Source organism: Sitophilus oryzae, unplaced genomic scaffold (assembly GCF_002938485.1).
Source record: "Sitophilus oryzae breed Bouriz unplaced genomic scaffold, Soryzae_2.0 scaffold_811_pilon_pilon, whole genome shotgun sequence".
Classification (NCBI taxonomy): domain Eukaryota; kingdom Metazoa; phylum Arthropoda; class Insecta; order Coleoptera; family Curculionidae; genus Sitophilus; species Sitophilus oryzae.
In genome coordinates, this window is record NW_022147430.1 from 2377244 (window position 1) to 2389254 (window position 12011).

A 12011-nucleotide genomic window follows, 5' to 3' on the forward strand; every position below is an offset into this window, starting at 1 on the left:
AGTATTATTAATATTAATTGAGTAAGTACATTAATCATAGTTCTTAGGTGCAATAAAGTAACAAAAACACTTAAAGTTTATTGATGAAATATAAATGTAATTATGGTATAAATCAATAGACATGCAGCACAAAATGTGGCGGCATTCATGTTCGCATTTTCTTAGATGACGATGGCCCTTCATCTGAGAAGCTTGGAAGGCGCGGTTGCATATCGAGGTCCTCTTCATCGGGATCATCTTCAAAGGAACCATCCTCACCTATTTCTGCTTCTACGGCAATGTAGGTCTTATTATCATCCTCGAAGGGTGCTGAATTCCAGCATGAGTGACCGTTGCAGTTGAGGCATATTGTTGAACATTTCATGCCTACTTTTCGGCAGCTGCACTTCCCTGTACACTCCTTTAAACATTTGCAGGACACAGTGTTGATAATTTCAGCTGGAGCTGGATCCTTGGTATTTATGACGGGGAGAAGGCCAAGGTCCGTCCTTCTTCAACCCCAGAGGATTCTTTGGTTTATCATACCAGCCTTGGATTTGAAGGTACACTCGCAGAATATGTTGAGCGGCGGCTGCATTTGTTGGAGGTAGAGAGGCCAGTTCAAAAGTTGGCTTTGTTAGGGATTTTGAAAATATCTCATAGCGGATTTGGTCCAAAAGGTCACATCTGCCTTAGGTGAGCAGCCTTAGGAGGGCAGCCAAGAATAGTTGACCTGCTAAAATGAGAACCTCAGTATATGCATCCTCATGATGAAAACCCTGACACTCTCTTGAAATTTCGTGTTCTTTTCAAGAAGCTTGACAAACTTCAACTTCCCTTGGCGATAGAATGCAGAGATTGTATCGCATCCACTGATTGCATGTAGGAACAGGATATTCTCTTTAATTAATATTAACTTTAAGAACAGACGAGAAGTTGAAGTACTTGGGAGAGTAGAATGTATTCTGAGAGGTGCCCTATCCAGGTTTCATGACGTAAATGTTAGATGAATTTGGTGCTTTATTTAATTTTATTTATTAATTTTATTCTCTACAATTTTTATTCCATGGTTTTTTTCAATAGGAGTATCTGTTTTAAATAAGTCTTAGATAGCCGCAAAATGTAAGTTTGCACCAAAATACGAAATTTTTTTCGTTTTTAACATCGGATTTCGGCTATACCACTGAACCAAATTTGATGTTTTATATGTCATTCGACGCAGAATTTAGTCCTCTATATTATTGAATGACATTTTCCGGCCGACGCACCGATTCCAGCTACAAGCAAAAAACTCAAAAATGTGCAAAAATTTTACGGTTTTTTGCTTATCAAAAACTAAGCTCACCTCCTGGGATGGTGCAAACTTAAATTACACGCATTTAGGGCCAAATAAAGGCATTAAAATGATTTCCAGCTTGCTGGAAATTTATTCCTCTAAATATATTAATTTGATTGGCCTACAACTGAATATGAAGTGACGAATAAATCTTCCATACAATAATCTCCGATATTTTTGTTTTAAGCATTAGATCGTATATTACACAGGATTATTCACCACATACGACACGGAGTATTGTAGCTAAACGATTAGATATTTACAAATTGTAAGTTTTGGGTTCGTTGAAAGACTATTAGAGCTACAATTTATAAATAATATTAATTAAAAATATATTATAGTTGTATTTTTTAAATGGAACACTCTGTGTATTATTCTATTTTCAGATTCTACGATTGAAATAAACGTAAATTTGATTAGGGCTTATTACACTTGAACCTTACCGTTTTTGAAATATTTTCAATTTTGTGGAATTGCAATAAAAATTTTAAGGCTTCACTTCTCCAAGGGTATCAAAGTTTTTAATACTAAATATTTCTGGAAATGTATTTATTGATCAGATATTTTGTTTCAGTAATAAAAATAACGCTATCCATACAGTGTGTCTGAAAATTTATTTTAAATATTACTAGCTCTAAACGGCAATAACATGTTTAATTTAAATGGAACACTCTGTATATTTTACGAGAATCAGATGCACAATTTTTTATCAAATTGTATTATACCATTTCTTAGCTATCTCTTCAAATTTTCGTAGAAAATGCATTTTCTTATAATTTAGACCTCATTTATCAATGTACCCATGGAATATTATTTTGACAAATAAATATTGTTCTTAATATACAAATGACAAGACTAACCCGCGAAAGCTGCGAAACGGACCTTTGTTTGATATATATATATATATATATATATATATATATATATATATATATATATATATATATATATATATATATATATATATATATATATATATATATATATATATATATATATATATATATATATATATATTATATATATGAAATAAATCTATTTTTCCATGAGGAAACGAAAAAGAGGCACAGGTTTTTTGGAACACCCTGTCAAATAATTTTTTTTTATCCTGATTCAAATGTATTTTTTATTTATGTTATAGTTTTTCAATGGAATGCTGTACATTTTTTATTCAGTGGATTTTCCATAAAATTCTAGTTTTAAAAATATCATATCATATTCTATTCCGATTGGCTTTGAAATATAACCATTTTTATACAAAATTTTATAAATATCTGAAGCTACTATTTTTTTTTAATGCAAAATTTCATATTAATTTTTACTAAGAGGGAGATTCAATGTTGAATATAATTAATCCATAAATATAATCATAAAACTTGTAATGTCAAAGGTCAACAACCTTTTAGAGATAACCTTTGAAAGCTATATTTCCGAAGTCATAACTTTAGTCCCTAACATTTTAATTGAATCTTATAGTATTTGACTAAATATTACAAAAGTTCAACGTTACGTACAAGAGTTAAATTGAATTTGGTTTCAGTGGGCGCCAAATGTATTAAACTTAATTATATAAGCATTAGTGAATTAAAACACTTAAAAAATATTAAATATTGTACATTGAGGGCGCTCTTTAATTTCAGAGAAATCAATACATGGCTAGATCAAGAGAATATTAATATTTCAGTTTTTTAGAAGATACATGAAAGATATTAACAAATTAATCATTAATCATAAATAAATGACCATCATAAATAAGCGAATTATGTTAGGTTATGCGCTAGGTAATTACAATAATTTTCTTTGTCAAATATGCTTATACAGGGTGAATCGTAAATAATTGCAAATATTTTCAGAGCTGATAGATCTCGACAAAAGAAACATATTCCCTCTTTACCGTTTTTTAAATAAGTCCACCACAAATAGAACCACTGGATCTTTTCTATGAATCATGTATTTTAATTAGAAATTGCAATTTTTTTTTCAAAAATACCGAATTTTCAAAAAAAAATTCGCGAAAAAAAACTCATCGTATTTCTGGCGTCGAAATATACTACCCCTAAAAATATTTGCACTTACTTAAGACTCACCCTGTATAGGAAGTTACACATCAAAGTTGTTTTTTTTTGTAATGGAATACCCTATATATTAATTGATTTTTGTATTCTAGAAAAAAATAAAAGTAAGTTTCATTAAAGAAGCAAATGCCTAAATTGTAAGGATTATAATAAAATTATATAAGAATTCTTGCCACTTAACTGCTGACATAGAAATTTAATTCTACGCTGTGTTTGTCATAATGTGGATCAACCTGCTCTCAGTACCGGTTTCGGAGCCCTACTCCATCATGAGGTGAGCTTGGGCAGATCTACAAAATGACAACCACAGCGCAGAGTAGTTAATTCCGACTTATCGGAAAGTATCGATTATAATATATTAAGTCCCGAACGGGAGATAGCGGCCTGCGTGCAATATATACAAGAATTCTTATATAATTTTATTGAATAACAAGAATTCTTATATAATTTTATTATATACCTATACTGCAAGAAATTTGTTTTCTATTTTATAATTGTAAGGATTTTGACATATTTCACATTTTGTGAAAATGAAGAATAAATTTTAAATTTTAATAACTGCTACCTAAATTGTAATTTACCCTGTATAGCCTGATATTTAGTTACCATAACCATTGTGTGTTAAACCAAATTAAAATTTGACCCGAAAAATTATACAGAGTGAGACAAAATTGATACTGAACTTAGCCCACTTTTAAAAGCAAGTTACTCCTTTATTTTAAATGGAACACCCAGTATATTATACCGGTATTCAATGGAGAATTTATATATCTGTAAGTACTATGAAGGTTGCCTATCTCTCAGACAAAGATTTTCCTAGATATTTTCATTTTTATGATTTTACCTCAGTAGATTTTTATTATTTGACTAGCATGTACCAGCGACTTCGTTCGCGTCGAATTAATCATTTGTAATGGTGATGATAAAGCAAAGTAAACATTTCCATTAGCATACAAACTGGATAAAATTTTCTCACATTTATGTCAGCATGAGAAAAAACAATATGGCGATATTATTATATAACTTGTTGGAATTTGACTTTCGAAAAATCTGTTTGCCAAAAATAAGCTTTTTACGTCAAGCAGTTTAAGCAGAATCGTGGTTAAGAAATTACACAACTTTTTGGAACACCCTGTATGATTTTTTAAAAAATTTCAAAATATGTAAAATACAAATAAATTATGCTTGTTCAAGCGTTTTCCCGAAAGACTAACCGTTTTTTAAATAACAAATATTGTAATATTTGAGGGGCGTTTTTACCCTCTTGGAATTTAGGATTTGAGAAACCCCTCCTTATCGAACCTCTACACCCCACAGTCAATCCGTTTGCCAAAAATCAGCTTTAAACGTCAAGCAGTTTAAGCAGAATCGTGATTACTCAATGGTCATATTTTATGAAACACCCTGTATAAATTTATAAAAAATCTTAAAATATGTAAAACAAAATAAAATATACGTGTTTAAGTGTTTTTCCGAAAAACTCACCGGTTTTTAAATGAAAAATATTTTATTATTTGAGGGATAGTTTCACCCCCTTAGAATTCAAGTTTCGAAAAATTCCTTCTTATCGAACACCCTAAAGTCAATCTGTTTTCCAAAAATCAGCTTTTTACGTCAAGCGCTTTAAGCAGGATCGTGATTAATCAATGACCAGATTTTTTGAAACACCTTTGTACACATTGTATACATTTTTAAAAAATCTTAAAATATATGTAAAAAAATAAAATAAAATATACGTGTTTACGCGTTTTTTCGGAAACTTGACCATTTTCTAAATAAAAAATACGGTAATATTTGAGGGGTGGTTTCACCCTCTTGGAACTTCTTATCGAACCTCTACACCCTAGAATCAACCTGTATGCCAAAATTGAGCTTAATACGTTTTGAGCAGGATCGTTATTAATTATTATGTCAGTCACGGGTACACGCTAGTCTAATGATATAATTTTTATTAGAATTAAATTGAATTTTGTTAAATTTACCCTCGCTACAGTCTACCCATTTATACAGCTCCAGTTTATTACACCCGAACAAACTCGTTTTCTAAGATACCCATTAGATATGGTCACTAACCAAGGATACGTTCGGCATTTCAGTCACGTCAGATACACAAAGACCGAGATTCGAAATGCGGACAATTCCGACGTCAACTACCCTCAAGCAAAATGCCCAAATTAGAAAACTTTCTGTACTAGGAAAAAGATTAGACAAAATAACGCAACGTTAATTGGTTTTACGGTTAACTTCTACTACTTCTTTAGAATAGTAATGTAACTGTAATAATGAACTGAATTTATTTCAAATAAATGTACCACTGTATGTACAGGGTGTCCCATTTTAGTTGAAATCATACGGTATCTCCGTTATTCGTAAAGATAGAAGGGTGCGGTTTGCACAAACCTGTGCCACTTTTTTGTCAAACGGAAGATGCTGTCAACAAAATTTTCATAGCCCTGTTCGTTTCTGAACTACAGGGTCTTTTTGAAAATTTTGCAATTTGGGACACCCCCGGTATCTCTGTTATTGTGAAAGGTATCGAGAAGGTGAAAACTGTTTAGTATAGATTTGTTTACGTAGAATACAGTGACGTGATCTATTATTATACGAAAAAAATATTTTTGAAGATGTGAAGATGTGAAAAGATATATTTTCTTAACTGGAACACCCTGTATATTTTACGAGAATCGAATGCAAAATTTAATTGTCTATCAAATTGTATTATATCATTTTTTACCTATCTCTTCAAGTTTTCGTAGAAAATCTATTTACTTATAATTTAGACCCCATTTATCACCTATGGAATATTGACATTTAAGATTTTTTTAAAGCTGTTGCTTTAAAAAATGTACAAAATGTACGGGTTGGAAAAATAATAATTATGATTATTGTTTGTTCCCAGTAGTTAATATGCAGATAAAAAAATCGTGGGTGTTTGGGAAGGCTTGAAAGGGAACAATGATTTTGCGACGCTTCGCTACTTTATTGTCGCTTCTTCAGGCACTATAGGAGAAGCAGTTTTTTAAAAAATATCAAAATAAGATTAACTGACCACTTACCCAAAACATATATTAATCCACATTATGCCTACAAACATTCATGGCGACTCCAACCGCCAACACTAAGACACAGACAGACGAATCGAACAGAAACTTGACAGGTATTCTTTGGCCCGATATACACCGATGCTCGGTTTGGGAAAGCCAAAAAAAGGATTGATTTTTTGTGTTTCCTTTATCATTAATTTCTCTCTCGTTGCTCTTAAGAACCCTAGTCAATTCCATATATGTGCAGGTCGGTCGGCATCGCCATAAACAAACAAACGGAATCATAATGTGGACCCGATAGTAATCAAAATTAAATAATTTTTTAAAATTATTTGTCAACAAATAAAAGATACAAGACTAAAAAATATTAAAAATTAAAGAAACATAATATAAAAGAAGCAAAAAATGCGTTTAGTTAAAATCGAATGAAAACTAAAATAAATAATACATTGAGTACACAAGTAGCTATATTGTATAAACAAGATAATTAACAGGTGTAGATAAAACAACCACAAAACTTCAATGTGGCAATATCAATACTGACAATATTGCCATAACAATAACTCTGTACAAGGAAGAAACACACAATCGCGACGGAAAAAGTACGAGAGCTTTAACGTCTTTTCACGTCTCTGTTCAGCATTCGTCAAAAAATGAAATATAATTTATAAGGTTACTGTCTAATCTTCTTCTTCTTCGTCGTCTCTTCATGTCTGAAGAATCGTGACATTATGGCTAATATACATACAAAATTCAGTTTTTTAGTATTTGGGGCAATTATTATTAATCAACGTAAACATTCCATTAATGTAGTTTGAATACTAGGATCATATTAATTGGTTCTCTTTAACAAAAAATATTTAAACAGCTTTTTTATTTTTTTAATGAAATAAGCGAACTATATCGACAATATAAAATATAATATATACAGGGTTGTTCACCACATACGACGCGGAGTATTGTAGCTAGTTCTTAGATTTTTGCAAATTGTAAGTTTTGGGTTCGTTGAAAGACTATTAGAGCTACAATTTTAAAATATTTTTACAAGATACAGAATGGCCCAAATAAATAAAAAATATCAAAGTTGTATTTTTTTAAATAGAATCCCCTGTATATTATTACATTTTTAGTTTCTACGATTAAAATAAAGGTAAATTTCATTAAGGTTTACCACATTTTAATCTTACCGTTTTTGAAATGTTTAGGTTTTTGTCAAAATACAGTAATAATTTTAATGCTTTATTTCTCCAGGCGTATTTTAAGTTTTTAAAACCAAATATTGTACTGAAGTATTTCTATTTACTAAATTTTGTGTTGCAATAATAAAAATTATACTACCTTACACAAAGTGTCTAAAAATTTATTTTAAATAATAACTAGCCATAAACGGCAATAACTTCTTTAATTTAAATGGAACACCGTGTATATTTTAGAAGAATCAGATGCAAAATTTAATTGTCTATCAAATTGTATTATATCATTTTTTACATGTCTTCAGGTTTTCGTAGTAAATGCATTTTTTATAATTTAGACCTCAATTATCAATATACCCATAGAATATTGACATTTTTTATTATTTTTAAAGATGTAACAAATTTTTAAAGGGTACAGATACTAATATTGTCGATATAGTTCATTTGTGTCAATAAAAAATAAAAAAAATGTTTAAATATTTGTAAAAGAAGACCAATTAATATGATTCCAGTATTCAAACCACATTAATTGACTGTTTGCGTTGATTAATAATAATTGCGTGTATTAATAATAATTGTGTGGTAAAAAGTAACACCTTAAAAATTTTATTTCATTTTTTGCCGAATGCTTATTTATAACAATAGAGACGTTCATTTTCATAACTTATTATTATATTGATTTCTGATTCCAAATCCACATTTATTTAGAATAATTTATGAACTAACACAATTAAATATGTAATTAATTAATATTTGGGCGGAAATAATTGTGGTATATTTAATTAATGATATACTCTTTTATAAAGATTTAAATAGTTTTATTTGTGTATGCAAATACAAATAGGCTGGTAATATTATCGTTTTTAGCAACTTTACATTTGGTGCTTTAAAAACAATCTAAAATGTCAATATTCCATGGGTATATTGATAGATGAGGTCTAAATTATAAGAAAATGCATTTTCTACGAAAACTTGAAGGTATAAGTAAAAATGGTATAATACAATTTGATGGACAATTAAATTGTGCATCTGATTCTCCTAAAATATACAGGGTGTTCAATTTAAATTAAACAAGTTATTGCCGTTTAAAGCTAGAAATTATTTAAAATAAATTTTTAAACACTCTGTATGAGGCAGTATTATTTTTATTATTGCAACACAATAACTGATCAATAATTAAACTTCAGTAAATATTTAGTATTAACAACTATGATACCCTTGGAGAAATGAAGCCTTAAAATTTTTACTGCAATTTCACAAAATTGAAAATATTTCAAAAACGGTAAGGTTTGAGGGTGATAAACCTTAATCAAATTTACCTTTATTTTAATCATAGAAACTAAAAATGTAATAATATACAGGGTGTTCCATTTAAAAAAACACAACTTTGATATTTTTTATTTACTTGGGACACTCTGTATCTTGTAAAAATATTTTTAAATTGTAGCTCTAATAGTCCTTCAACGAACCCAAAACTTACAATTTGTAAAAATCTAATCATTTAGCTACAATAATCCGTGTCGTATGTGGTGAACAACCCTGTATAAATTTGTTACGCCTTTAAAAATAACCTAAAATGTTAATATTCCATGGGTATAGTCATTAAAATGAGGTCTAAATTATAAGAAAATGCATTTTCTACGAAAAATTGAAGAGATAGGTAAGGGACGGTATAATACAATTTGATAGACAATTAAATTGTGCATCTGATTCTCGTAAAATATACAGGGTGTTCCATTTAAATTAAACAAGTTATTGCCGTTTAAAGATAGTAATTATATAATATAAATTTTTAAACACTCTGTATAAGGTAGTATTTTGTTTATTATTGCAATACAATATCTGATCAATAAAAAATAAACTTCAGTAAATATTTAGTATTAAAAACTTTGATACCCTTGGAGAAATGAGGCCTTAAACATTTTACTGCAATTTCATAAAATTGAAAATATTTCAGAAACGGTAAGGTTTAAGTGTGATAAACCTTAATTAAATTTATCTTTATTTCAATCGTAGAATCTAAAAATAGAATAATATACAGGGTGTTCCATTTAAAAAAATACAACTATAATATTTTTTCTTATTTGGGACACTCTGTATATTGTAAAAATATTTTTAAATTGTAGCTCTAATAGTCCTTCAATGAACCGAAAACTTACAATTTGTAAAGATCTAATCGTTTAGCTACAATACTCTGTGTCGTATGTGGTGAACAACCATGTATAATTTTAAAAATTCTAAACAGTGCCCTTAAAAATAAACTTTTTTAATTAGAGTAGCATATCATATCGTGCAATTGCCAAGTCATTATAATTATTACAGAACTAAAGATGACTAATATTTATACCAACAATTTATAACAAAATTGTTAAATAGGTAGTTAAAGAGAGACAAAGCAAAATAAACTAACTTGGTTTTACATGAGATCTCACAACTTTTTATAGTGGAATAATTGTGTTGCGAGATGTTTTTGATGGGACAAGGTACAACAGAGACATTTTAGATAAAACAGATTTTTTTCTATTCCAGGTACTATGCGAGACTATCAAAGACCTACGTCTGCAAGTGACCGAGAGCTCGTTCACACGAGGCGACGAGCAACTGGTCAGACTGAGCGAAATCCTGCAACAAAAACAGGACCTGCTGCTGCAGGCGCTCACCAGCGACGTCGACGTCGCGGCGTTCCCCTCGGCGCCCGTCTCCGAGGAAAGTTCCAAGAAGCAGGTAAGTGTGTCGATTATGGACTTTCGCCGAAGCGGAATATGTTCAGAGAGCACTTAGCTTTGTTGCGCTTCCCGGAATTTAATCTTGGAAACGGAATTTCTTGGACGTTTCAGAGCTTTAGGTTATTGTTGAAGATAATGGAATATATGAGATAGTAACACGTGAACAGTTTATTAGAATTAGTATATTAATTATTATTGATGTTTATTATTTTTTATCTACAGCTCTTTAGTTATAACGTTTTTAAATCACTATTTTTTTAGTATTTCAGTTACGTTATGAGCGAGGGCTGTCTCACTATTGGAATTACATGTACATTTTCCTTGGGAGACGCTGGCAGTCGCTGGCAGTCATTAGCAGTCTTACGGCATCGGCAGTCGCCTATAATAATTACATGGCAGTCATAGGCAGTCTTCTTCGTAGTCCTTGGCAGTCGCTTGGCAGTAAAATGATATTTTGGCAGTACTTGTACATTTTTGACCGAAGTGAGACATCCCACGGTTATGAGAATCATAACACAACTAGTGGTGTTATGAATCTATAACACCACTAGTTTTTATAATAATGAAAAACAACTACGAACATCTAAATATATTAATTTTTGATACAAATTCCTACTACTAATTATTATAAATATTAATAACACATTTTTTACACTTCTTCAAAACAATTCCTGCTGCTGGCCAATTACAAGTCTATTGAAACAGTTATTCTTAAAAAAACATATAATTAGAGAAAACTTGTTTTTCGTTTGGGGTTCTTAGGGAAATCCTGTTTGAATTTACGTTGATATTAATAGCATGGGTGTTTAATTATTTTTGGAACAATTCAATTGAAACTTTCGTAGATATCTTATGTTTAGAGTTCAAAGCGTTTGGAAAATTTGCGTATAATTTTATTAACAAAGTAATAATTAAGAAAATTTTTAAGTTTATTAAAGAACAGCAATATGCTTTTAAAATGATTTCCGTGAAAGAGGAAAGCAGTTTTCAGAGATAAGCTTCCTAGAAATTCGATTACCTGCAAAGGTGCTATTAAACCTGACTATCAACAAAAATGTTGGTATTTTTCTTGGAAACAGCCGACTAACACGAAATGTATTTTTCGCGTACCTAAACCATTCTCATTATCATCAAAATAATATTGCCATTTTGCTTCATTTTCTTTTCCTTGTATAGAAATGTATATAGCCTCATATTGTTTAATGAGTCCATCTCTTACACCTCCTATGGTAGGAAAATAGTTTTATTTTTGTTATTCTATGCACTAAATTTTTATCTATTAACTACAATTAATAACTTATAAATAAAATAACTGTTTTTTACTACAATTACATTTTTATCTTTTGCTCTTTTAATAGTAGAAGTTTGTCTTCAAAAGTGTCATACACATTGTAGTATCATAGTAGAAGGAAAAGAGTAGTTGCACTCTCCCAAATATTTTCTGCCAGTTTTTACAATCTGTCGAATATTGGCAGATTGCAGAGTAGAGCGTTTCAATTGAGTTCCGTCCGTCGACCTGCGAGGTTCGAGCATTTGCGTCCCAGCACAGAGACGAATTGACAAAAAATGAGTGCCTTACTGTGTTCTGCTATTGGTTGTAGTAATAATTCAAAAAAGTGTGCTTTGAGTTTCTTTTGAGAGTCATTTGTAATCATGTT

General features: G+C 30.2%; 1 protein-coding gene across 1 annotated transcript in view; it reads left to right on the forward strand.

The window, feature by feature from the left end:
- LOC115889203 (diacylglycerol kinase eta-like) overlaps nucleotides 1–12011 on the forward strand; it is a 192454-nt gene that overhangs the window by 147034 nt on the left and 33409 nt on the right. The window contains exon 8 of the mRNA XM_030909153.1: nucleotides 10157–10351. Coding sequence (XP_030765013.1) covers nucleotides 10157–10351 — 195 coding nt within the window. The remainder of the gene's footprint in view (nucleotides 1–10156; nucleotides 10352–12011) is intronic.